This window comes from Curcuma longa, chromosome 11 (genome assembly GCF_044706935.1).
Source record: "Curcuma longa cultivar G26 ecotype Majalengka, Jawa Barat chromosome 11, ITB_CL_G26_1.1, whole genome shotgun sequence".
NCBI classification, from domain to species: Eukaryota; Viridiplantae; Streptophyta; class Magnoliopsida; order Zingiberales; family Zingiberaceae; genus Curcuma; species Curcuma longa.
This window is the reverse complement of record NC_133871.1, coordinates 13,953,519-13,980,185: the sequence shown is the minus strand read 5'-3', so window position 1 is coordinate 13,980,185 and position 26,667 is coordinate 13,953,519. Positions and strand designations below refer to the sequence as shown.

Below are 26,667 nucleotides of genomic sequence, written 5' to 3'. Positions count from 1 at the left end.
TTATGTATCATGGATAATTTTAAATGAATTTAAGAAACTATTTAAAGCAAATAGTTGACTAATATAGCCCTTGGCTTGGCTGAACGAATACAAAATATTTTTAGAATTTTAAACTCGTGCTTCTTTATTTTAAAATTTTTAAGGAGTACTTTGACAATTTCAAAGTTTGAAAGGGTTTGCAAAACTATAAATAAGTTTAGGAGGGGCGAAAGTGAATTATGATATTATTATTGTTATTGTTATTATTATTATTATTATTTCTCCGCAGCAGCTGCAGCAGACAAGCAGAGATTTCGTACAATGGATAGGGAGGGAAGGAGTAACGGGCGAGTTTGAACTCTTGCTCTCTGAAGGCCCAACTTTTGTTGCGCTCAGCTCGAGTATCTTCCTCAGGTGCCTCCTCTAGTGGTTTCAATCGGATTATACTTGATGTTTTCATCGTTTTTGCTATGATTTAGCTATTGTTTTGAACAAGGTCCATGATGTTTGATCCAGCTAGGGTTTTGGAAACAGCCGTTTGAGACTATTCTTTGCCCTTCTGGTTTACCCTATGTCTGCCTCGCGTTTCGTGTATGTGATGAATTGTGGAGGAGATAGGGTTCCATAATTAGGTTTCTGCTTGCTGGAAATTGTTGTTTTTGTTTGCATTTTAGTTTGCTCTTCCTACACTAAACTCAACTGTTTTCGTTCTGCCGATGCATAACATTGCTCCTCTTTCAATCTTTCCATGTTATTTAGGTCGAGTTACGTTTCTAGCGTCTAAACCTGTTGGGATGGTTGAAGACAAACCATCATCTGAAGTGGAGAGAATTATGATAGAAAGTGGGTCTGCTCCGTCACCTGAAGGTAATACTTTTGTATCTGTTAATTCTGAAGAGTTGGACACTAAACCTAAAAGTGACACAGTGGATAAGGCCACAATAGATAATGGATCTGGTCCTCCGGAACCGAGGAATGTTGTGTCCGAATCTGGAGATAAGGGAAATGATAGCGCAGTTAACAAAGAGGAGAATGGTGAACAGAAGGACATTGAAGAAAAGGGCACTGCAAAAGAAAATGATATTGGACACTCAAAAGAAGACAGCACAATTGAGGATGCACAACCTGTGCAAAATGAAAATACTGTAGAAGAACCAAAAGAAGATGATACAATTGAGGATTCTGGGCCTGTGCAAAAAGAAAGTACCTTAGAAGAATCAAAAGAAGATGACACAACTGAGGATGCAAGACCTGTGCAAAAAGAAAGTGCTATAGAAGAATCAAAAGAAAATGATATAACTGAGGATGCACGACCTCTGCCAATGGAAAGTTCTACAGAAGAATCAAAAGAAGATGACACAATTGAGGATGCAAGACCAGTGCAAAACGAAAATACTATAGAAGAATCAAAAGGAGATGACATGATCAAGGATTCTGGATCTGTGCAAAAAGAAAGTACTTCACAAGAATCAAAAGCAGATGATGCAGCTAAGGATGCAAGACCTGTGCTGAAAGAAAGTGCTGTAGAAGAATCAAAAGAAAATGATATAACTGAGGATGCACGACCTCTGCCAATGGAAAGTTCTACAGAAGAATCAAAAGAAGATGACACAATTGAGGATGCAAGACCAGTGCAAAATGAAAATACTGTAGAAGAATCGAAAGGAGACGACATGAATGAGGATTCTGGATCTGTGCAAAAAGAAAGTACTTCACAAGAATCAAAAGAAGATGACGCAACTAACGATGCAAGACCTGTGCTGAAAGAAAGTGCTGTAGAAGAATCAAAAGAAGATGACATAACTGAGGATGCATGGCCTGTGCAAAAAGAAAGTATTATAGAAGAATCAAAAGAAGATGACACAATGAAGGATGCAAGACCTGTGCAAAAAGAAATTACTACAGAAGAATCGAAAGATGACAATAGAATTGAGGGTGTGGATACAATGGCCAAACAGAATGATATAAAAAAAACAAAAGACAAAAATGAGATTGAGGATACAGTTGCTACTATTGAGGATACAGAAATGGTTGAGGAAGAAGGTGATAAATCAGCAAAGGGTGTGACAACTACCACTGCAAAATCAAATGATGTAGAAGAATCAAAAGAAGGTATCAAAACTCCAAGTACTGCCAAATCTGAGAATGGGAAGAAGACTGATGCGGAAGGTGATAAACTAATGGCTGTTGAGGATGGGAAAATGATTGCCGTGGAAGGTGATAAAGCAATCACGGTTGAGGATGCAGAAATGGTAGATGCAGAGGATGAAAAAAATGAGGGAGTGGAAAAAGAAGAGGAGGGTGTGGAGCAAGAACCAAAGCAGGGAGAACCAAAAAATCATATGGAGGGTGAAGAAAATGGTAATACTGGACAGAAGGATAACAGGGATAATGAAACTGTAGGGTATAAGAGAAAAAGATCGCAGGTTCAAATAAAAAAGAGAAAAGGAGGTGTAAGTGTGACAAAAGCCAATGAGTTACTAAATAGTCCTATCTCTTCATCCATTGAACGCCCTGTGCGTGAAAGAAAAGCTGTAGAGAGATTGGTCGAAGTAATTGAAAATGAGGCATCAAGGGAGTTCCAAGTTGAAAAGGTATTTTATTATGCATTTGCTTTTCTCTTAATCTTGCCGTTTGAGGTTTCTACTTTAATCAATGGATATCTGAGATATCTCTTGTTACAGGGACGTGGCACTCCATTGAAGGATATACCAAGTGGTATGCTATTTATGATATATTCCAATTTAGAAGTTTCATATTGACATTAAAATGGAAACCTTTTGTTTTCTTGAATTTTGTTATGTTCTCATAAAGAAATTGTCTCATATTCAGAGGAATTTCTTATATATGACTGAGCTTGTCAGTTTGTGCTCAAGTATCTTGTTACCAATTCATTTTTTGTTGTTTCATTGACTTTGTAAGACTTCATTATTTTGCTAATTGTCAAATTTGTTTTATTTCAAATTTTTTAGATAAATACAATTCTCTTTAGAAATGGTTGTTTGTGCTTCAATTGGTTGTCATGCAGCATTGTTTTCCTGATTATGTATGATTTTTTGTGTTTCCTTTTTGCACCATAAAATTGTCTCCTATTTGGAGGAACTTCTTGTATATGACTGACCTTATCAGTTGGTCTATATGCTTAAATGTCTCGTTACCAATTCATTTATTGCGGTTCTTTATCTTTGTAACCAACATTCCTTATGAATTGATTGTTTTGCTCCTTATGAAATTTGTTTTGCTTAAAATTTATTAGATAAACACAATTTCCTTAGAGATGGTTGTTCATGCTTGCTTAGTTGTCATGCAACATTGTTTTCCCAATTATATATGATATACATTTTTATTGTTGCTCTTCACTGGTCAATTAGAAGTCTGTTCATTATTCAACTTGTTGGTGTATTAGATTTATCTGGCAAAATAGACGAAACAAATTGGAAGGATGCATGTAGAATTATTGTCAATTGTAGGATACCATTACCACTTGATTAAATACTTATTCACCAATTTTAACTTATTTATATACATCAACTATTCCCTCAAACAAGATAAAACGTTTAATTATAAACTAAAATCCAAAGTAAATATTGTTGTCAGGATTCTAATAATTTAACATCTAAAATCCAAAATTGTATTATAGTTTAGGCCGTATTTTTATAACTTGCAATTTACTTTTCTTTTCCTTCATGTATCAAGTATGTTCTAACTATATGATATTTCATGCACGTGTGGTTCTTCATTCCAGTGGCTCACAAGCTAGCAAGGAAGAAACCTGATGATATTAAATTGATTCATCATACCCTTTTTGGAAGGAGAGGAAAGGTGCGGAGTATGCTTTCTCTATTCTCTATAATGTCTTGTCATTCTTTCTAATTTCTTCTATGGTTGGTTCAGGCATGGTGCACTTTTATGGCTTAAGTAGTACCCTAAGTTGTTTGCAACATAAGTATCATTTTCTGATTGGCTTATAATTTGTTTGTAGTGGTTATGTTTGTTTCAAATGATTTGATGCTGCCTCATTGTTCTAAAGTGTTGCTGTGAATAGCTAATTTATATTGCATACCTATGCTTCTTGGTTTATTCGAATTATTTTGAACTTTGTTTTTTTTTTTTGCATAAAGTTGTGATTTTCACTTTGCATATTTTTAATTTTCCTAGAATTTTTTTATTGACCTTTTGACATTACTATTTGCATTAAATGAGTGTTACTGTGAGACACATTGTTTTACTTTCAAAAATTTCACATTATATTTCATTTAATTGAAATTAATGATAAAAAAGTTGATTTTTTGAAGTTGATCAAATGGATTCCTTGCATAGAAAAAAATGGACAAAAAGGGGTGGCAGCCTAATATAGATCATCCCACCCTTATTCTCGAAGACCTTGCCAGGTTGATAGCTATTGCTAGGGCTAAACCAACCTCTTACTATATCCACACAGAATATAAACCAGAGTCTAGAGAAGTAGAGCATCAAACAGAAGAATACTTATCTTTGCTTTCTTAATTTTCAGTTTCTCTTATAGATGCTTGTATAGGGTACTTTAGGATACTAATAACCTGTATAATTACACAGTAGTCAATCTGAACGAACATTCTCAGGTATTCTTTTAGATACTGAGCAATGCAATAAGATTACCTTCAATTATGGAGGTTCTCAAGATGGTAGCTTGGCAGGCCTTTTACCTCCATTACTTGAAAGCCTCCCACAATGACTATGATGTTGATACTGTGCTACTTTCTTTTTTATATACATGAGTGTCACTATCTGTTGAGGTTTTTAATGTCCATGTTTACATCCCTAAACAAATTTAAGAATGGTATCTTTGAGTCTACGCGAGAATGTTGTGGGAATTGTGTTGTTCTTGCTTTGTATTGTGAATATGCTTTAAATCAAATCTTTCCACTTAATGTTTTCAATCTAGTGAGTGTCTTGAAAGAAGGCTCAACTCTAGTTATTGCTGCAAGTTTGAATAATTGGAAATATATGCTACAGTCATATGTACCTATTGACTTGATGCCATCAGTCTCCATTACCAATGCATTTCTGAAAGATATTGTTTTGTTTTATTGCAGGCAGTGAATTTCAAACATCATATTCTCCAGTTTTCAGGTTTTGTATGGCATGAAAGTGACGTAAGAGTTCATTTTTCAAGAATTACTTGTTTTGCACTTACCCTAGTGCTAGTTCTTTATTCATTTTTCCTTGCAAGCTAAATTTTATCTTCTCCAGGAAAAGCAGAGAGCTAAAATGAAGGAGAAACTTGACAAGTATGTAAAAGATACGCTGTTGGATCTATGCGATCTGTTTGATTTACCTGCTTCCAAAGCCAATTCTAGAAAGGTATGTTGATCCTCCACTTCTAAGGTTTTAATCTGAAGTGGCATTGCCTTCTCATCTATGCCTGCTTCTGAATGTCTCATACTGATTATTTGGACTACATATTACAGGAAGAACTTGTAGAAAAGTTGTTGGACTTTTTGGTTGCCCCTCATCCTAGCAATGAAGTAATATTTCTGAATTGGACAACTCTCTTATGCTTTATTTCTTAGTATCTTAATGTTGATGGATGGGATTCATTCATATGCTCATTGTTTACTATTTTTTTCGTAGCAATCAAGAAAATCCAGAAAACGCAAGAGAGTAGCCAAGGGAAGTTCTTCAAAGAGAATTGAAGGTGCACATTCAAAGAGGTCTAGGAAGGTCTGTATCAGAAAAAACTGAATCCAACAATCAGTAGTATCATTCTATGTCTGTATCAGAAAAAACTGAATCCAACAATCAGTAGTATCATTCTATGTCCTTCCCTTTGCACTTAAACTTCATTTTTTTATTATCTCAGTTCATATTTCATTATGTAGGTTTGTTATGGTGATTGATAAAGTTAGATTATGTCCTCTTTGACATTATTTTTCTTTCACATTCAGAAAGAGAACACAGATGATGCCTCTCTGAGCGAAGGAGATAAAAGCTTATCAGAAATGGATGATGGAGATGAAGTCAATGAAAGTGGTCCTCGCAAAGGCAAACCAGTTGATCTTTCTGAGAGTGAAGATGATGATGAAACTCATGACATGTCCCAAGAAAATGAACATGAAAAAGAGGATCTAGAAAAGGGGAACAAGGAGAAGAAGAGAGTTTCTAAACAGAAGGATTCTATTGGTATGGAAACGGTGGGGACCAACTCTAAGGCAGAGTTAGTTTCTGCAACTGCCAAGGGTTCTACTAAACAATCATCCTCCTTACATACCAAAACAAAGGATGGTGTTGATGATGTAGGTACAAAGGTCTTCTCCAGGAAGAAGAAAATGGCTGATTCACCTAAGAAAAAGTCAACCATTAGATCAGCAAAGAAAGAAAAGGATACTGGTAATCTATCAGCCATAAATTGTCATTATAATGTCTGGCTACAGGAGATTTAGGCCATTTTTTATTCAACATCGTCTTTACTATCCTGCTCCATTAAATAGGTACATTCAATGATATTGCAACACTATTCTGGAAATTTTGCTTAATTCATTGATATTGCTTCTGTTGCAAATCCATTTTGTTACAAATTGCCTTTTTTTAGAGAAAATATTCTATTCATGTCGGGTCTGAAATAGGAACATTTTCTGCCGCTTTGATTCCATGATACTGGTAACATCTCTTCACTAATTGGATCACAGAGTTGTTTAACTTAGCTTGGTTTGACAACGCTTGCAATAAATCTTGTTTGTGGCATTTAATATGTGGATGTATTTGTTGCTTGTCTACACTCTCTTTGTTTGCCTATTTATTTAATGACTCTTGTATTCCTGTCCAGCATTTTTTTTTTCATTCAGTTATCGTTCTCTTCATAGTTAGAGCTTCAAGTTTCAATGAATTTTGTCTTGGATTTTAGCGCAATTAGTTTTTTTGTTGCATTTGTTCTGAAATGCATTTCACTTTTGATCAAGGTAAAAGAGTCGGTAAAGATAATAAAGCAAAATCCAAAGCCCAACAACCAAGCAAGGAGGAATTACGAAAGAAAATATGTGAAATTTTGAAGGAAGTCGACTTTAACACGGTGAGCTAGTTCTACAAAGATTGTTTGTTTATGTAGATTACTTAGATTGTTCCAGAAATGCACTTCAACTGTTTCTTTGGAGCACTACTAAGGTATGCAATAATATTTAAATACACTCAAATAGACAGTGAGGAAGATCACAGAAGTCTACTTAGTATTCACCAAAATGCATCCTTGCAAATTTCTTTTTAACCAAAAAGGCAACCCGAATCTAATTTTCCCTATGACAGTTTTGGTAGTGATTTAATGTTTTTTCAACAGGTGTTGTGAGTTGATTCATAAATCAGCTTGCAACAGGAATTTTGGTAAAAAAACATTTTTGTATCCAAAAACCTAACTGTTCAACTTGAGGTGTGTCAAAGGTGAATATGAGATAAATTTGTAATTTTTATAATACAAGTTGATCTAATTTCATAGTGGAAAATGACATTAAACCTGCTGAAGTTGATCTGCAAATGGCAAGATTTAGGGCCAAAAGATATACGTAGACATTTGAAAACTTGAAATGTGCAACTTGGAGTGTCTGTCTCTCAAAACTAAACATGAAATAAATTTATTATTTGACTGTGCAAGGCGATTTGCAAATTGGTTTATCTCAAAATTTAGAAGGAAAAAAAAAACCAATTTTGGTCACTTGAAATGTTTACTTTAGGCACCACAAAGTAGAACATGATCTGATAAATATATAATTTTTATGGTGTAATCAAATTTCCAAATCAGGTTGCCTTGTGATAAAAGAATGTGCTGTATGGTAGTTTGCAAATCAATTTACAGCAAAACTTAGAGCCAAAAAATACATTTTCAAATCTACAAGTTTGAAAATGCCTCAGTACCAAATATGAGATAAATTTATATTTATAAATCACTTTGTGGCTTCTTTTAGAGGTAAATTTGGGTATTATGGAGAAAAATGAACCCGGGGCACCTTTTGAATAATAATAATAATAAATTACTGGACCACAGTTTGGTAAATACCTATTGTATGTATCTGCGCTCTCTTCCATCTCCTGATAACTTTCTAATTCTTTGGAATTTGGATCTTACTAATCACTTTGAGCGTCCTATTGTTTGTTTCAGGCAACTTTCACAGATATTCTGAAGCTGCTTGGTATGTACTTTAGAACCCTTACCTGTTCCTTCTTCTATTTCATCAACTGTACAATGTTACAATTTTGTCAATTCTCCATCAGCTACACAGTATAGAGTGGATCTCAATCCCCGGAAAGCAACGATAAAGCTGATAATCCAAGAGGAGCTGACCAAATTGGCTGAAGCTGAGGAGGACGAAGACGATGAAGAATGAGACAAAGATGCTGAAAATGTGCAGGCAATGAAGCAGAATAGTTAACATTCATATGGAGCTAGCACTTCACTCATGTAATGCTGTGACATGTACTTTAGGTGACGCCTATGATGTTAACATTCTAATTTAGCTGTAGCAGCAATGTGTGCTTATTTGTAGGTGTAGGAGATGTAGTTCTGATAGTTATGAGGTTTTGTTTGTAAACTAGAGATGGGGAATTTCTTTAGTCTGTGTGTATCTTTAAAATTTATGGACCCAGTTTGTTTAATTTCAGACCTATCATCAAAATTCAGGTAGTCTGTTTCCTACGAGGGATAGAAATGTGAGGAGCAAGAAGATACAAAATGGTTCTTTGGTGCTTTATGTTTTTGGAGAGAGAAAATAAAAGGATGTGTTTTCTAAATTTATTATTATTTTTTAAAAAAACTGGGAAACACAAATAATAGCCAAATAAATAAATAAAAGTAAAATTTAATCTTAAATACTTATGTTCAATTGACTATGGCATTTTTGTCCGGGTTTGAATAGTAAGTGTTACATTTGGCGTTGCATGTAGTATTGTTTTTCTCGTTTCATACGTTTCTTCTCTTCGTCTCCAATTTTTTTTTCTTTTATTTGCTTACCTTTTTGGTCAAGAAAATACAATCCTAGCAGAGAATAACTCCACGAAGTCGTTATTGTCATGTTGCCAAACTCACCAGTTGACACTGATTTGAAGAATGAAAAAGGAAGTGAAACAAAAAGATAGACCACATCTCTTTGCATGTAAAAAGCGTCTGAAGGGATCAAATTCTCTTCTCTTCTTCCTCAGCAGGCAAACAGAGCCTTAGAGCTTTGTTTGCTTGAGATGAAGGTGTGCAAGTGATATTAACTTCAAAAAATAAAATAAAAATAACTGGAATTGTTTGAGGTTGAAAGAAATGCATGTGAGATAACTCAGAGACAATATTTTGCACGAGTTCATCAGGAAAAGGATGTTCAAGGCACCAACACAAGATGATTGCTTCGGAAGTATTTTTCTTCTATTTGATTCTCAAAGCAAACTGTAAAGAGTTCAACACAAGGTGATATGGTAGTGTCTAAAACTCTAAAGGATAACTAGATGCAGTAAAAATTGGGGCTCAGCTGAAGCTGACACAACTCCAACTTGGTGTTAGTTTACAAAATGATGGATCTTGTAACACCTCCAGCAGAAGCACGGGTTGCTGCCGGACTGCTTCCAAAGTTTTTCTCGAATCAAACTGTAAAGAGTTCAATGCGGGGTGATCTTGCAATGTTTGAAACTTCGAGAGATAAATAGATGCAGAATGAAACGGTGCTCAGATGGAGCTAACAAAGCTCCAACTTAGTGTTAGTTTATGAACTGATGGATGTCAACACTGCCAGCAGAAGCTTGGTTTGCTGCCCGGTTGCTTCCGAAGTTTTTCCGATTAGATTCTCTTGCAATTCTCGAACCAAACTGCAAAGGGTTCGATACAGGAAGATATCACAATTTCTTAGTTGGATGCAAAATAAATTGGTGGTCAGCTGAAGCTAACATCAATCTAGACAAAGAAAATGCACCTGGATCGCCCTCTTTGGCATTGCAGCAGCTTGCTCTAATCCAAGCAACCGAGAAACCTTGAAGAGATGAAGTAACCAAATTCAGCACACTTTGACATGAATTATGTCTCTGCTATCTGGAACTGGTTACATTAATTTGACCAATGATCTTTATGCAAGATTGTATTGTTAGTAATATTCAAATCAATTAAATTATTTTTTATTACATAGGTTTTTTTTTTTTTGGTCTACCTCCATCTTCTATAGCTTCCACTCTATGCGTGTTTGCTTGTGGAGAGAAAAGAAAGGAAGAGTAATTGGAAATGGAGAAGAAGGGAGAGGTGAGGGGTTTCCTTCATTTTGTCTATTTGAAAGAGAGGACTGAAGAAATGAGAGAAAAGAACACAATTAGACCTTTTGGTTTTTGTCATTCCCAAACATGCAGGATTTTAGAATTTCCATCAATTTTCAATGTTTCCTACCCTCTTCCATCCCATCTCCTTGTTTTTCTCTTCTATCGAAGGTAGACAAGAGAATCTTGCTGGTTTTCCCTTTCTTTCCCTCTGTTTCCCCGCTCCCTCAATCAGGCACACGCCCTATAACAGATTCTATTCGTGCAACTAGCCACTATCAGTCATCTTTTAACTTGTTTGTATCACGTCAGCCTATATTTTCTCATTTTGTCTTTTGTTTTTCAATATATATATATATATATATATATATATATATATATATATATATATATGTAGCCTCTCATTTTATTATCTATTAGTGCTACATTTAGTTGCTCTCAAATAATAACATTTTTATTTTTTATCCTATCTAAGAACTCAACAACCATCTTAGCATTTACATTTCTACCACATTAACTTTTTATATATGTTATTTCGTAAATAACCTAACACTCTGATCCATAAGATAAGACAAGTCAATGTTTGAATTTATTCATATAAAAAATGCTTTTATCTGAATCATCCTACAGGAGTTACAAGACAATTAGTATATACTAGTGAAATCTACAACAATTAAACGAATTGTAAATTCCAATTGCGGGACAAACCTCTCTAAGGATCTTCTTGTCACCTATCCCAACAGGTCTATCAAGGTCAGCAATATCCCACAGAGGGAACTCCAGTAGAGTTCTAATAACATCCTCGTCGAGAAATGGGAATCTAGCCTGAAAAGCAAAAAATGGTATAAGCAAAATGGGTGCAATAGGAGGTTCAGTGTTAATGGAACAAAAAGAATACCTCCTTTCCTCGATCAGAAATGCATCTGTCATCCCTACCCATATTCCTTTTCCAAATTCTCTGCACATCTAATCTCATTTCTTCATGAAGTGCAACCCAACTGAGGGCTCAAATTAATGTAAAAAAAAAAATCCATTAAAGGATTACTGGATATGATATTTGAGTAAATAGTAAAAAAAAAAAAAAAAAAAAAAAAGCAAGCATTATGCTTTGGGAAGTGGATGCCACACAGTACGATGCAGTGAAACAAAGTAACAGATTGATTATAAGTTTAATAGATCACAGGTCTAACTCTTTTCAGCAAAAAACTAAAAAAATCAACTACATAAGATTTTATGAACAAAATCAATACTTGTCGAACAGAGATGGAAGGCATGCCCAGTAGTAGTATCTGTAGAATCGTACTTAGAATGTTGAGTTTAAGATTAAGTAATGCAAGGAAAGGTATATATAATCAAGAAATTGGAGAAAGAACAGGACATTGCATCTATCCCATATCAAACATACCCTCCAAGCCTATACTTCGTCCTATGCCTGCCATACCCAGCACATTGCTCATCAGCACCAGAGCCAACTAGAAGAATCCGGGCAGTTGACTTATATCGATACCTCTGGTTGTTATTTCGTAAATTACAAAGCCTCCCATCCACCCAGCCATCACCGCCAGCAGCCAACCATAATGCCATCCCAATATTAAGATCCTGAAACAACAACCATCATATAGAAAGTAGAGATCTGGTTACCAAACAGATACTTTGTTATATTACAAATGCATTTTCTGTCATCATGGCATGTTATACATGAATGCAAATTGCCTATGGACAAGGATGGGAACTGACAAATAAGAGATATATAGCATTTAGAGAGAACAAAAGATCTCAGGTGGTTCATTTTGAGAAGGGAACCGCATAGCTACTTCAAATAAGAGATAGAGAAGATTTTTTTGGAGTTCTGAATTAATTATGATCCAGTATTGCTCATTGAAGTATATAACACACCTACATACAAGGTTTATAATTCAATTCTCCTTTGATCATAACTCTACTTAACCATTACTTACACAGCCTTACTTTGCTTTACTCAACTCCACTACTTGGATAACAAATTCAAGGATTTACTGGATTCCATGACTGTCAAACACATTAACTTACAGACAAATAAACAACATCTTCAGTAGCCCAAACAATTTTCAATGCTAAAATTTTTCAAGCAATCACTTTGAACCCTCATATAAGCTTTTTTAGTTATTTTTTACCTCCCACAACCTGACTAAAACAGATTTAAGTCTAATTATGACCCAAAAAGAATAGAACAACCCTCACCTAGAAGTAAAAAAAAAAAAAAAAAAATGGCACGATCAAGATTTAGAAACAATCTAAACCTTCCATTTGATTCTCTTTCGCATTATGAAATTTGGGTTGAGAGAAACTGGACAAGATAAGAAACATATTTCTTAACAACAACAATGAAAGAGATACCATGTAGGTCTTTGCTGGATGTATCAATGATAACAAATGTTTTGCTTCACATGTCAAATCAGAGAGAATAGCATCAATCTCCACCAGCCTCCACCTGTTATCTAAAGATACCAATGATCAGAACGAGAAATAAGCAGATCTATATCACATGATACCTTATTTGTTAGATCTAAAAACATCACAGGTTATATGAAAAAATTTAATGGAATACCCAAGACATTAAGAGATGGTAGAGCCCAAACAGAGGAAGTCCAAATAGAGGGAAGGGATGAGGGAAAGCAATTATTTCCCATGTCTATTTGGTGGAAGAACAAAAACTAAGGGAAAAAGGAACTATTCCCCCCACTTTTGGTTCCTCCTACATGTGGGCAAAAGAGAGGAGAAAGAGATGAAAAGTCTTAATCAACTAGTTTAGCTTCCATGTCTTGCAAATGGCAAAATGAAAAGGTTAACTTTGCCATTTCTCCCATATTCTCTTCTTTCATATCATTTTAAGTAGGCAAAACAAACAAAACAGCTCCAATGCCTCTTCCTTCCCTTCTTCCCTCCCTTGACACTATTCCTTTCTCTCCCTCTTTCCTCACCTCAACTAGAGACATCATAAGTCTTTTTGTAATCTCTCTAACAGAACACCATCTGACAACGGAAGAAGCAGTAAAATAATAACAATATATAATTGCTCTTGGACAAAAGAGCAACAATTTGAATCTTCCAATTGACACACACTAATTAGGATTTCTAATGTGAGTAGGGGAGAAATTTTTGAAGTCTGGTGACATTGTACATAAAAGGTTCAATGGTTGAAGCTCAATCCTGCACATCCACAGCCATTAAGCAGATAGAATGTGAAGAAGAGCCATATAAAATGGTAAAATGGCCTAATATCATGAACAAGGGAAACTATATAAGCTAAACAGGTTGTTGCCAGGTTTTAACAATGAATATTTTCTAACAAATCATTCTTAGTTTCTTACATTGCGAAGCACATGGATTAATTATTAAAGATGGAGATGTTTGTTTCATAGTAAACTATCATAAAGAAGTCACCAATCTGTAATCTTGATTTTTTATGACTCAATATATGTACATTGATATACTTGCATTTCCAAGGATTTCAGGGTTCTGGAAGAACCTCAAAGTAGATAGGACAAAAGAGACAAAATTATCCATGTTGGGCGATTAAGATACACAAATTGCATATATCAGCCAAAAAACCATCCTCCCATGTGTTTGTTTCTCAAAATAAACATTTTGTATGAACAATGTACAAATAACATCTGATCTTACATCAAGACATCAAAAGAGTACTATTTTAAGCAGACTTGTAAATGCATTCTCTTGGACAAAGTCACAGTATACATATACACCAGTGGAGAATTTACCTTCTTTGTGGAGCAATTTTATGAAGTTCCGCCAATCCTATCCTAGCAGAAACTCTGTCAGGAGCAAGCTGGCTATCAAAACTCACATTTAGCAAATCAATTGTGTCTGCAAAAGAATATAACAACAAGCTGTTAGTCTTCACTCTTAGTTGACAAAAAAAAGTTTAATGAAAATGAAACATATTAAAATTCTTATGAAGAGAAAATGAAGCTATATTGCACACCCACACATGAAAAAAAACTAAAAAAGACAATTGTAAAGGACTCCAAGTTAATTACATACTCTACAGTGGAATACAAATCAGTTGCAAAAGATCTTGACCATTTTAGTTTGGATGAAATTTCTAGATTATTAAAAGATTCCAGCAGGAATATGCAGTAACAAAAGGATATAATCGAAAAGAAAATATGTTCTATCAAATAAAAGCCAAAAACAAAAGGTGGGGGATTGTGAACTGAAAGAATATCAGAATCTTGAAAATTTACACAAAACACAGAAGATAGCAAGCCAGATATAGAAGGCCTAATTTTCTTTCTGGAATATTTCCATATAAGGTGTAAAAGGTAGTCCAGTATGTGATATTTACAGTTAGCCATTTAGGATGATATGGACACATGAAATAGAGCGAGAAAATTGCAGCCTACAGAAGTGACTGAAAGAAAGCAGTGTGCACTCTATTATATAGAAAAATATCATTGCGCACTCATTTACATACTGTGAACAAATTGAACTGTGATTTGGGTAACACAGTCAAGAACTAAGAATATTTGCATGATGCTACACAGCAATGTGTTGGGCTTTTCATTTCACGAACTCCTAATTCCATAGAAGTTATTCTAGCAAGATTAGAAAAAAAGGGTAAAAAGCCCCATTTTTTTGAATCAATCAACTAGCAATTCAAACTATTAAGACAGCTAGAGTTTCCTTTATTTTGACTAATAATTTATATCTGGAGAAAAACATTTTATCGCCAAATTGAGAGGATGTATAAAACTGTCTATACAATACATATGTGAGTTCCATAGAAAAGTGAGCCATGGTTTAACATAATCACATCCAAGAATGAAGGATGTCATAGAGAAGTGACCCATGATCTAGCACGATCACATCCAAAACTAAAGTATCTCATGACAAATTCACAAAAACTAATTTTTCAAACGTTAAAAAATGTAGCTAAATGAAACACATATGAATATATCATCATGAATTATGCACAATGATCGAGCCAACATAATCATAGAAACAGTGACTTCTAAGATACATCGTTGGCAAATTGATGAAATCTAATTTAAGGAGAAATAGCATAAAATGCAAGTCATTGAAATGTGTTTAAGATGAACTTACATCCAGGATCAAGGCATTGATCCAATATTGCTGCAAGTATCATGGAATCCAGCCCACCAGAGAAGAGAACAGCAATAGGTGCATGATCATCCATTTTGTCTTTCTGACAAGGTGTCTGCTGTTGCAAAACTTTTATTATCATGATTCAGGAGTACATCACTCCTCAGTATAATAACACAAAAAATATATATAGAAAATCATGGTGTCTAGGAGGTTTTCTTAAAAACACAACTGCAACATGCAAGGTTGTAAATTTCAAATGACTGGTCGCAAACTAAAATTTCTAGAAGGCACATGGAAAACCAACTTGATGTTGAGGGGTCTACAAAAAAATAACTAGACTGATCTCCATCATCGGACAAACAAGAGACAACGGATCTCTTTCAGCCCATTCTAGAGCAAGGTTGAACAATCAATCTAGCTAGCTTCCAGGCAGATTAATCAAGATGAGAATACTAATAAGTTAAATCCATATCATTCAATTTTATTTAGACAGCTATTCAATTATCTTGTGATCATGTCAAGATTAACATAATAGAAAAAATAAAAAAAAATGACAGTGCAGATATGCACAGATGAAACAATAGCTTAAGAAAGCCAAGAATGCTAATTAATTTAACAAGATTCAGAAAATTTAGCCAGGTAAATTATGAATGCTTACTACAAATTAAACGTTAAAGCAAACAACGTCAAGAAGTTTATTGGAAAATCCCAATATAATAATTTATGACTTTTACCCGAATGAATCTGTTTACAGTCCGTCGCCTCACAGATTTTCTTAGTGCACTGAGTACTTTTTCTGCTGGCTGAACATCACCTGACCACCAATAGCAGCATTCAAGAGGTTTTAAATAGAAAAATGCTTTCAAATGGTAAAAGAAACAGTTTGCCCAGCATTAGCAACCTGGCATATGGTTATGAATATCTGAACTTGCTTGTGCATGATTCATTCCTTTGAGAAAGGCTGAAGGCAAAGCAAGTTGCTCTGGTGGATCTTGATGATGTTTGGAAGAAAACAAATCCATCTTTGGATCTATGGATGTTCTTTCCCATTTGATTAGCTTATTTAATGAAGTATCAGTCCAATTGTGCTTTCTGACCTCACCAATAAGTTTTTTCTCAAGATCCACACTTGTCTCAAAAGCCTTAAAAAGAATACTGTATATCCCACAAGGAAGTTCTTCCCAGTAAGAACTTATAGTAGTTGAGTGTTCAGCTTCAGTATCTAGACTGGTTTGGGTGCCTACAAGCATATAATGTTAAGCAATGATAAGAAAGACAAAAGGAGGTCAACAAGAGTAACTGAAAAGATCATATTATAACAACTATAAACAAAATATTTCCATAGAGCAATTAGAAAAGAGGTTCCAAATATCTAAGAAAACATGTAGCTAGCTTAAACCAATAGCAAGGAATCTGCAATGAGAAAAAATTTATGAAACAATTAGTAACGAATCTAAAAAATTATACTCACAAGAAGCCTCCCGTATAGCTGAAGCTGGTGATACAGAGGAGAGAAGAAGTCTTGGGTCACCCAATGTAGGCCAGTGAACAAGGAGGCTTCGCCTTCCAAATACATCTCGCCCAAACCACAAGGTTCTTGATTTTCTCTAAGAGTCAAATGTGTGAATAATGTAATCAGTAGAGAGTTATGCATAAAGCATCAAAAAATTTCATCCAGAGTATGCTAGAGAAAACAGAATAACTAAGCTACCTGCCAATATACCAAGGCCCAAGGGCCCTTGATCATCGAAATAGTCTCAGGAATGCATTTCATCTTGGCCTCACTGCATGAACACACTTTTTCTTTTCCATTGTCATTGCAGCAGCAATGTCTTTCCAATACATGCAAAAGAGTTTCAGCATCATTTCTATCATCACTAACATGAATTCCACCAAATATTTCACCTTTGGAAATGAAAAATGTAACAAAGAACCAATCTTGAGTCAAAGAAAAATTAAATATAACATAAAACAGTTCCGAAGGAGCATTAGATGAAGAAAATTAGAATTGACATTACTTGAAGCAACATGTTTTCACATATAACAATAATCCAGGTAACATGAGGGAATTCATGGACTGTGCAAGTATTAAAATATCTAGTGCAATAACTGTACAGCAAACTTGAACTAAGCCTAAGAACGTAATGCAGGCATCATCAATCTTCTATAATTTACCTTGGAATGCAGATAAGTATACACATACGCATATATGTGAGTATAAAATAGGGAACCATGGCACTTGACCAATTTACAGTTGAGTCATCCCAAGACTCTAGCCAACAAGCTATACCTTCAGAAAGAATGATATATTACAAAAGTCCAAGCTGTTACTATATGAAATTTTGTATCATTATTACAAGTATCAATTATTGATCAGCATGTCAAGCCATCAACAGAAAAATTTTATTATCATTAATGGAGATGATAGTCCAGAAAATTCAACTGAGGATTTAAAATGAATGGATTATATCTACTTGGCATCTGTCCCTTAAATTTGGAACAAAGAAGGTTTCAACTTCTTTAAAATCCATGATTATAGCTTGGCTACAAGCCATATGCGGACCTGTCACCGATGTCCTAAGCCATAGGCATTTAGATGACAAGTAACATGAGTAGGTCATTCTTATTGCAATCCACAGCAAAGTAAGAGTATCATATAGAACATGAAAGAACAATTTACATGGTGAATGCAATGGTAAATAATCAGCATGCCAGAAAGAATTTGGTAATCACCATTAAAGACGAGAATATTTCCAGATGAATCCACCAATGGCTGAATAATGTGACTTACACCCCTCAGCTGCAGTGTTGCGCCGAAGAAATAAAGTTCCCCATATGATTGGCTATTACTATGATCACGTACTTTAACATCTTCAAATCTAGAACAGAGGTTTTCATTTGCATCTGCCTCAATACATGCATCCAAATCCTCCTCCACACGGCCTTCATCTAAAAATCAAGTCTTTCCCAGTTAAAAGCCGCAAGTATATACAATCGGCGGCATGTGCGATGAAGTAACATTCAAACAGGATGTCCACAGATATATCACCATGTTTACGAGAAGACTGTGCACTTTTTAATGTAAGGAAAACCTTTTTGAAGCCAAGGCTATCGGGTCCTCTTCTTCCGATCGCGTCTTTGAGATCCTCCACCACCAGAACTGGCTGGGGAAATTGAAAACCTAAGTCAGCTGCCATCTCGTCGACTAGATTTCACCATTTGAACAAGGAAGAGATTTCAAAAGAATTTCACCTCGTCGTCGTCGAAAGATGGAGGGTCGAGGGATTCCCTGCAGAGATCACAACCGACGATATCGATTCCTGAAACAAGGAGAGCAATTCCGCACATCTCCTATGAAATTTAAGACAGCCGATGAGCTCGATCCGTGGAGGAGATGGAGCGAAGAGGAGGCAGGTGATCGAAACCTGAATCGATGAGGGAGAGCGTGGAGTTATCGTACTAATAGGGTTTAAGATTCTGATGGAATCTAAGGGATTTTTAGCCTAAAAAAGAATATTCAGAGATTTATCTCTATTTCAAAATTTCTATTTTCAAAAAATTAACATTCATTTAAATATAAAATTAATATTTCTGCCTACATGTATTAAAATTTAATATATGCTATAATTTATTTAATCTCTGTTAAAAACATAATATGACATCATAATATTTCCCATTGATGGAAGCATCACCGATATATCAACCTCGCATTTGACTTTATCTAACAAATATCATTTTAAAAAGATATATTTTTGTAATGTTTATGGTGATTTTTTATTAAAAAATTGTAGTATATAACCTTTGAAATCATAATGAATATTTAAAACTATAATACATATGTTTTATTGGTACCTTTGAAATCATTATACATTTAGAAGAGTAGTAGTACATTAGATTTCACTGTACTTTCCTCAAGAACTCCACTGCGATCTCACCGGCGAATCACTGATACGACATGAGGGACTGAGCGGTCGTGAAACGGGAGGGAAACGTAATCCCATGCGAACTCCTCGGCGATCTCCTCGGCGAGCTCCCCATGCAACGCCTTGCAGTACATGTACACCACCACGGCCGCCGCCATCCAGTACAGCAGCAACGCCGCCGTGATCCCCGTCGCGAACACTGTGCGGGCGATCGCACCAGCCGCTGCCATACTCCCCGGATTTCCCACAGCGCATCCCCACAGAGTGAGCCCGATGGCGAGAGCGAAGAAGAGATTGAGGCACAGGGAAGCGGGCCGCATCCCCTTTATCAGGTCGGCGCTGCGGCGGAGCGGCGCAAAACCCCAACTTGATTCCAAAATAGCGATGACTCCGGCGAGGAAGTAGGTGAGATGGAGGTGGAGGAGGGCGAGGAAAGCGATGGCAGCGAAGATGGAGTAGAGAAAGGGGGAAAGGTGAGGGGGCAGGTGGAGAAAGGCGAGGGCTTTGAGGGAGAGGAGGAGGAGGGAGGCGAGGAGGAGGGCGAGAGTGGCGAGGGTGAGCAGGGCGGCTGTGAGGGTGGCGGTGAGGTGGGCGAGGCCGGCGGGGAGGGAGCGGAGGGCGGGTAGGATCTTGACGGGGCGGCCGTAGAAGCTATGGTGGGCGCTACGGGAGACGGCAGCGGAGGCGGAGAGGAGGAAGAGGGCGGCGAAAGAGCAGAGGACAGGAGGGGCAAGGGATGGGAGGCGGTGGTGGTGGAGGTGGGAGAAGAAGAGGGAGGAGGTGGAGGCGGAGGAGGTGAAGAGGAAGGAAGGGGCGGCAACGAGGATGGAGGAGAAAGGGAGGAGGAAGAGGACGGAGAGGGCGAGGAAGTGACGGGAGTGGGCGGCGACGACGCGGTGGGACTCGGAGATGACGCCGCCGAGGAGGTCGGGCCACGTCGATGTCGCGTCGCGTGCCATCGGCGGCCTTGTCTTTTTCTTGCAGCGCGGAGAAGATGATGAAGAGCCGAAGGCGATAACAAATACTTTACGTAATTGGTAGAAAAAGGTGGTGGCCCACTGCTATTTTTTTTTCTGGGACACTTAACGTGTCGATAAATTGCTAATTATTCTTTCATTTGAAAATTTTAAATCGAATTATTTCTGTTCAATTTTCTAAATAAATTAATAATATCGATCAGTTTTTGAAAGTATTGGTTGGGAATCAAAATTGAGAAATGAAATATAAAAATAAAAAATAAATTGTTGTTCAACAAGTGAAAAAATGCACAATAATAATTTGCTTTTTTATTACAATAAAATAGTTTCCTACGAGAAGGCAAAATAAAAAATCGCGAATGGGCCGAAAAGCCCATCACTGGAATGGCGGGCGATAGCCACTAACCAGATGAAATGACGGGCGCTTCGCTGCCACGACTACGACGGCCATGGATTTCCGAGCGCGCGATCTCCGTAGGATCCTTCGTCTTGTCTCTTCCACTGCTCCTCGCGGAGGAAGGTGGAGGCGGCTCCTGAGCACCGCTGACGCTGGCGCCTCCGGCGAGTTCCCCAGCGGAAGCGCCTATGAGGTCCTAGGGGTACCGGAGTCGAGCTCCTTTGCGGAGATCAAGGCCTCGTTCTGTAAGCTCGCCAAGGAAACCCACCCTGATATGGTCGCATCGGGCTCGCCTGATGACGCTGCAGCCTCCGATCGCTTCCTTCACATCCTCGCAGCTTATGAGGTAACTCTTGCGACTCGCGGATCGTAGTCTGTCGGCTTATTCATGACAGTCGGGAAAGATATTTTGATCGTTTGACATATCGTTAGATTTCTAACAGCATGATTCAGCCCAGAACATCAATGGATGAGCTATTTTCACTCGTTAGTCGTTTCTAGTTTCTTTAATTCGTCAGACGAACATCTGATTAATGCGATCCGAATATCTTGTATCTTTGGGCTTTTCATTATCCACAATCCTTTTATATTGTTCTCTTGAGAAATAAACATTAAGTATAACACACGATTACCCGGCATCTAGTTGAACCTTGTTTTGAAACATTGAAAATGATACTCAATGTCCATTATGATTGTTTGTTGATTCTTTCTGATTCTAAGAAAAGAGCATGATTGTTTGCAGATTCTTTCCGATTCTAAGAAAAGAGCTGACTATGATAGCTATTTACTTTCTCAAAGGCAAACATTTCAAAAACGGTGTGGATTTGCTACGCCCATCTATTCCCAGAGCTCCTCACTAACGATGGCAAGACATAGCAATGTAGTGGAATGGCTAAAATGGTACAGACTTGTTGTTGATGATATTATTATGGAGAGGAGAGTTGCAACGGGCACTGGTTATTTTGATAAACTAGAAAATGAATTCTACTCAGCAATACGTATGGCATATTATGGGCCACCAATTGAGTCTATTGATCTACTTCCTGATTGTTTTGAAGCTGAAGAAAGGTCTGGATATGAAACTTCAGAGGTCCTTCAGCTAGTCTCAGGACGCGATTTGTTTGGAATTGTTAATTTGGTGGACGGATTTCCTGAATTATCTCATATTTTCAGTGAAAAAATAACTAATTTTGATTATTCCATGGTTCATGGAGCTCATGAAGATGTTAGGCAGTCTATTGTGGAAGGGAAGTTTGTTCATTCGAGGAATGCCAATACTTCTGGAACTGAAATAACTCAAAGCAGTATGTCTGAATCAGATGCTTATAAAGACCTTGAGCTCCATATTTTTGGGAGAGTAGTTGCTGTAGCAAACAGGAGTCGGAGATGCAAATGCATTGAGTTGCCAACAGTGGATTCAGAAGACCATATACATATTTTTCTGGCTACAGATGGAGCCAAAAATTCGGCTTCATCCGGTTTCTCAGGATCAAGAACTTTACTGGGAATAGTCACTGGACTTGGGACAAGCACTGAGGAAGATTCATGCTCTGTTTATAGTAGAACCGGTGTTAAAACACATGTGATTATGAAGCATAGAACTTTACTGGTTTGTGCCTTTCCCTGTTTATGCATCAGCTACCTCTTTTTGGTCTTATTTTTCCAGCAGTTTGTGTACTTAAATACCAATATGTTATACTTCTAAATAATTAAATTTCTATAATTGTTATAATATGCAGAATACGTTTATGCCACACCAGTAGTGCAACAAATCATAGACAAGATCATAGGTGGAACAATTGACACAGTCTTTTTTCCATTTGTCCTTTTAGTTGGGGTAGAAAATGGATTGAATACTGACTTAAAGTGGGCATCAGTTTTTGTCCATCAGTATTATTCTGCTTCAAAAATTGCTGTCCAAGCCTGTCAATGGTCCTGTCCATGTCCATTGAGTCTTCATCCAATAATCACGTCAAAATGTAAGAATTGATGAGGATATTTTGTAAGCATAGGGCAGGTAAAACTTAAAAAATAGGAAACTAATATAAAAACCTGGTTTCTATTTTTTTAAGAAAAGGTAAAAATGAAGAATGGAACATCGAAAATATTATGCTGATGGACTTTGATTAGATAGTAATCGTTTTTAGTTTATTTGACAGCAAATTGGAATCTCTGCATTTATCTGGATTCTTGAATAGTTAAACATGTATGGGTTTGAGTCTATATGCAAAAGATTATCCTTACAATTAAGGCTAGATGGATTTGCATATGAATGCAATGTGGCAGGTACATTTGTGCAGTATGACCTCTTTCATCCTTACAATTTGAGCCCTTTCCTATAAGATGAAGTTTTTGGGACAAGCAGTTCAAATGATCTTTAGCATCTAAATCGTTTTTGTATTCTCAATTGTAGTAGTTTATTTTTATAATTCAACAATACATTTTATGAACTATTATATCATACAACAAGGCTACTTTATGTTTAGAAAGAAAGGCCTGACAGTTTGTGGTCTCGAACATGGATATAGTGCAGTATTTATGCTTCGCTGCTTGTCAGCTAGGTATCATTGTTTTTTTAAGTGCATATATTTTGCAAAATTTTGGAACTTTATTATGCTTCATGTATAACAAGTCTCTTTTGCCCTTCGCTTTTGTTTATATGAGCAATCCTTTTCTTGTGGTGCATCCTTTTCTTGTGCTACATGTTGATCATCTATCTACTATTATTCACTTGCATTTTCTATGCATTATCCCAAACTTAATACAATAATCCTGCTAAATGATATACTGTTCATTTATTTTGTACTGTTAGAACCACATAGGATACAGAAACATCTGGAACAATTGAAAATAAAATCATTTGTATTAAGCAGATTTGTTTGAGATTCACTTGGTATGATAAAGATAAAAGATGCAAGTTGACTTTGGGTTATTTTCAGGACAGATGTCATTTTTGTTCATTCTGTTTCAGCATTTATCCCTTTGATCTATTTACTGCAATTTGCGCTTTGAGATTGCCTTCATAATCCCAGGTTAAACACATGCATTGGTATCAAGTTCAAGGCGAAGCTTCAACTTGTGAGTGTCGATGTAGTAGAGCTTGCTTACCACCAAGCAAGTAGGTATTACGTTAGTTGTGGTTCTATTTGTTACATAAACTGCATGAGGTCTTTTACTCAGGCTCTCTTTGTTTACTAAAACTAGTTTTCTGTCTTTAAATTTATAGTTGCTGGTAGGCATTAAATGAAAATTATTTTCCTTATACTTTAAAAGATTGCTAAACTTGGGAAAAGGCCTTTATTTATTTATTGAAAAAGATGAGATATATATCTCTGAACCAAGTGTGACCATTCTTGATCAATATTTTGTAAATTGATTCTTGAATTTTTTTTGACATTAATTTCTTTACTCAACTTGATTCTTGCATATCAATCACTTTTATCTGCAGATGATCCATACCATCATGATGTTGGATATTTCTAAGATAATAATGTAAAGCAGGACTAGCCTAGGTGGCTAATCAACCCTCTTGTTAGGCTAGCCTAGAACAAAACTAATGAATGAAGATAAAGTCAGATAAAACATTAAAATAATAAAAGGTGTATATATATAGGAAAATAAGAAAGGTTATAAATATAAAATTTAAAATACAAATTAGATTCAAAATGTAAAGATGGATGGATCATCTGAATGCAATCACAAATTTGTGCAAGTGGTTTTTTTTATTTTCTAATCTGGCATTGTGCCTGAATATAACCAATCACTGGATACTTGATTTGGTGAACATATTATGAAATAAAATGATAAAATTGATTGAAATATTACTAATGATATAGTGTTATAAAGAGGCCAGTGGAGGATAAGATTTATTTTACTACCCCTAGGTAATTGGAACCATTACTTGACAATGATGACAACAATGAAGAAATCATCCGTAATTGTGACAATTCTTGGAGTAGTTTTTGTCTCAAAATTGCACATTCGAACAATTACTTGATAATGATGACAACAATGAAGAAATCTTAAAGGCTGTAATATTGAACTATTACTTCCAAGTTGTAATGGTTGGGCAGCATAGTACTCCTGATTGTCTTTGCTATTAACAAGATGATGTTACAGATATTGGCTGTTTGAACCTCGATGTAGCCTTCATGATATTGGTGGCTGGTATATTGAAACATTTGGGCGGGACAAGAAGGGAAAGACCATCCTATCTAGAAGACAGTGGGATGGTATGATTGAACACCCTGAAAAGTAAGTCCATGGACTCTGTTTAGATCTTAATTTCTTAGATTTTCATTTCCTATCTCTTCTACAATGAGTATACCTAAAAAATTAGTATCATATTTTTATTTGTAATTCATCCACTACTTCGTAACCCATAATTCATACTTTATGATTGTATGAAGCACCTGCTTATCTAATTTAAGAATGAACTTCACTATGTAAAATTAAATCACTGGTGTCTATCTCACCCTTCAGTTCTGTGAGGATTTTATGGTTAACAATGATTTTTTCCCATCATTCCTTTTCCTTCTTATTGGTGAATGAAATGTGTAGGGTTACACCTCTGATTGCATTATATGATATGCGAACTTCCACCATGAATTCCTTTATATGTATCTGAAACAAGCAGAGAAATGCTTAGATGAAATTTAAGGCTTTCATTGAATTACATTTTTATAAATTGGAAATTGAACTTATAATACTTTTGTTTCCTTGAAAAAGAAAATTGTATCCATTGGCCTTATTGGCATCACAGAAGCACTTTATCTTTCCACAGCTGACGTTTTATAAGAATCTATAACTAGTAATCTTCTGGTTCATGATAACATAAATGCAGGAGATTACATCCTGCTATTTATTTGATTGCTCTGGCATACCGGACATTAGATCTCGAACATGCAAAAAGGAGCCAAAGGAAAATTAGGGATTTTTTTGAACCTTATTATTTTAGCATTCGTGGTTGGTGGCAGCAGATGACATAATTGGATATAATTTGAAGTTCCAGAAAAGGAGAAACTATTTCATTTTTGAGACGTCTATCAGGTATTGAATCCCTCTTTCTCCTTTGCTCTGATTGAAACTAACCTTATTCTTTGAGCCATTTGTTTTTCCTAAAATCATGACAACGCAAGCAACTTTTCTGAAAGCGCACGTAATGTTGAACAGGTTCGAATGAACATATCCTTCGTATTGCATTGATAGTGTGTTGGGTTACAGAAATAGCCTGAAGAAACATGGAAATTTTGAAGCATTTATATTGCTTTCTTGCCAACTGCTATAGCTGGGGAAGTTTCAAGCTCGTCTCTTATGCACAGTGAAATGCCATTTCTGACTTTCTACATAGCAAAAGAACAGACTTTGTTATATTTAGTGAGGCACAGCAAAGAGCATCGAGTTGATATCGTCTAGCATTTCAAAGAGTTTGGAACAAAAACAACTTGATAGCGACAAATGCAATAAAGAGCATTGGCCCCTATATTTGCTAGACGGTTTTGCAAGAACTCTCATGTTATGGGTTTATCGCAAAGCTGCCGAATGAGGGTAGTGGAGTTTAGCATTGGAAGGTATGCTCCCTCAGTAACTGTTGTATATAATTCATCCAATAATGGAGTAATAATGTGGTAATCATAGTATCACTTTATTGGAATAAAAATTGTCATTTCATAATTTGATTAACTTAACGGTCTTGGTTGGAGGATAAAATGTTAGAATCTGAAAACTTTGGGGATATTTTGACAATCTAATAACCCCGGAGAGTATTTTGAAAAGGCAAGTAAATTTTGGGAGGGTGGTTGAAGATAATTTTTTTTTTCATGTACAAGAAGAAAATGTCGTTCTTTTACATGTTTTTTATTCCATGAATTTGTGTATGTACTAATTTCCTTGCAAACTACGGAAATATTTATTCAGGGCAAAAACCATATCTTAAATGTTTCCTATTCTTTTTAAAAGTTATTTAATAATTTGTCATGCGACGCAGTTTAAAAAAGATAAGTTATATTTATTTTTTTTAAAAAAGGTTTGAAAATGTTTG

General features: G+C 36.0%; 4 protein-coding genes across 5 annotated transcripts; 2 read left to right on the top strand and 2 right to left on the bottom strand.

Annotated features, from left to right (window-relative positions):
* The first annotated feature begins 273 nt into the window (after window positions 1-273).
* LOC141840310 (uncharacterized) lies at window positions 274-8,603 on the top strand. The gene is made up of 12 exons (XM_074728251.1): window positions 274-393; window positions 739-2,573; window positions 2,664-2,697; window positions 3,725-3,801; window positions 5,055-5,114; window positions 5,212-5,322; window positions 5,430-5,486; window positions 5,593-5,682; window positions 5,907-6,348; window positions 6,918-7,027; window positions 8,105-8,135; window positions 8,218-8,603. Exons 2-12 carry the CDS (start codon window positions 774-776, stop codon window positions 8,328-8,330), a joined length of 2,925 nt encoding a protein of 974 aa, XP_074584352.1. The 5' UTR covers window positions 274-393; window positions 739-773; the 3' UTR covers window positions 8,331-8,603.
* A 736-nt stretch (window positions 8,604-9,339) lies between these two features.
* On the bottom strand, window positions 9,340-18,762 carry LOC141840106 (uncharacterized). Of its 2 annotated transcripts, none has more exons than XM_074728003.1 (15): window positions 18,583-18,762; window positions 18,380-18,494; window positions 18,064-18,279; window positions 17,042-17,235; window positions 16,802-16,937; window positions 16,232-16,570; window positions 16,065-16,144; window positions 15,328-15,445; window positions 13,983-14,088; window positions 12,601-12,694; window positions 11,630-11,823; window positions 11,123-11,222; window positions 10,933-11,049; window positions 9,894-9,950; window positions 9,340-9,789 (listed from the first exon to the last, which is right to left on the bottom strand). In XM_074728003.1, the coding sequence occupies exons 1-15, from the start codon at window positions 18,676-18,678 to the stop codon at window positions 9,682-9,684; spliced, it is 2,070 nt and encodes a 689-aa protein (XP_074584104.1). In that variant the 5' UTR covers window positions 18,679-18,762; the 3' UTR covers window positions 9,340-9,681. The 2 variants fall into 2 exon arrangements, with proteins under 2 accessions (XP_074584104.1, XP_074584105.1); XM_074728004.1 differs by having other exon boundaries at window positions 15,328-15,442.
* A 383-nt stretch (window positions 18,763-19,145) lies between these two features.
* Window positions 19,146-20,230, bottom strand: LOC141841351 (uncharacterized). Its single transcript, XM_074729510.1, has one exon. It carries the CDS (start codon window positions 20,210-20,212, stop codon window positions 19,262-19,264), a length of 951 nt encoding a protein of 316 aa, XP_074585611.1. The 5' UTR covers window positions 20,213-20,230; the 3' UTR covers window positions 19,146-19,261.
* A 449-nt stretch (window positions 20,231-20,679) lies between these two features.
* Window positions 20,680-26,293, top strand: LOC141840728 (uncharacterized). Its single transcript, XM_074728792.1, has 6 exons — window positions 20,680-20,973; window positions 21,370-22,236; window positions 23,660-23,745; window positions 24,747-24,881; window positions 25,471-25,676; window positions 25,800-26,293. The coding sequence occupies exons 1-5, from the start codon at window positions 20,680-20,682 to the stop codon at window positions 25,613-25,615; spliced, it is 1,527 nt and encodes a 508-aa protein (XP_074584893.1). The 3' UTR covers window positions 25,616-25,676; window positions 25,800-26,293.
* The last annotated feature ends 374 nt before the right edge of the window (window positions 26,294-26,667 follow it).

Bases quoted from the DNA above. Each gene is read 5' to 3' on its own strand.
- LOC141840106 (XM_074728003.1), bottom strand. From the start codon at position 18,678: ATGTGCGGAATTGCTCTCCTTGTTTCAGGAATCGATATCGTCGGTTGT. The intron at 16,571-16,801 runs GTGAGTATAATT...ATATGCTTGTAG, and splicing joins AGCTATACGGGAGGCTTCTT to GCACCCAAACCAGTCTAGAT. The intron at 9,790-9,893 runs GTGCATTTTCTT...AACCCTTTGCAG, and splicing joins TGCCAAAGAGGGCGATCCAG to TTTGGTTCGAGAATTGCAAG.
- LOC141841351 (XM_074729510.1), bottom strand. From the start codon at position 20,212: ATGGCACGCGACGCGACATCGACGTGGCCCGACCTCCTCGGCGGCGTC.
- LOC141840728 (XM_074728792.1), top strand. From the start codon at position 20,680: ATGGATTTCCGAGCGCGCGATCTCCGTAGGATCCTTCGTCTTGTCTCT. The intron at 20,974-21,369 runs GTAACTCTTGCG...GATTGTTTGCAG, and splicing joins ACATCCTCGCAGCTTATGAG to ATTCTTTCCGATTCTAAGAA. The intron at 22,237-23,659 runs GTTTGTGCCTTT...TCATAATCCCAG, and splicing joins TGAAGCATAGAACTTTACTG to GTTAAACACATGCATTGGTA.
- LOC141840310 (XM_074728251.1), top strand. From the start codon at position 774: ATGGTTGAAGACAAACCATCATCTGAAGTGGAGAGAATTATGATAGAA. The intron at 2,574-2,663 runs GTATTTTATTAT...CTCTTGTTACAG, and splicing joins GGGAGTTCCAAGTTGAAAAG to GGACGTGGCACTCCATTGAA. The intron at 3,802-5,054 runs GTGCGGAGTATG...GTTTTATTGCAG, and splicing joins TTTTTGGAAGGAGAGGAAAG to GCAGTGAATTTCAAACATCA.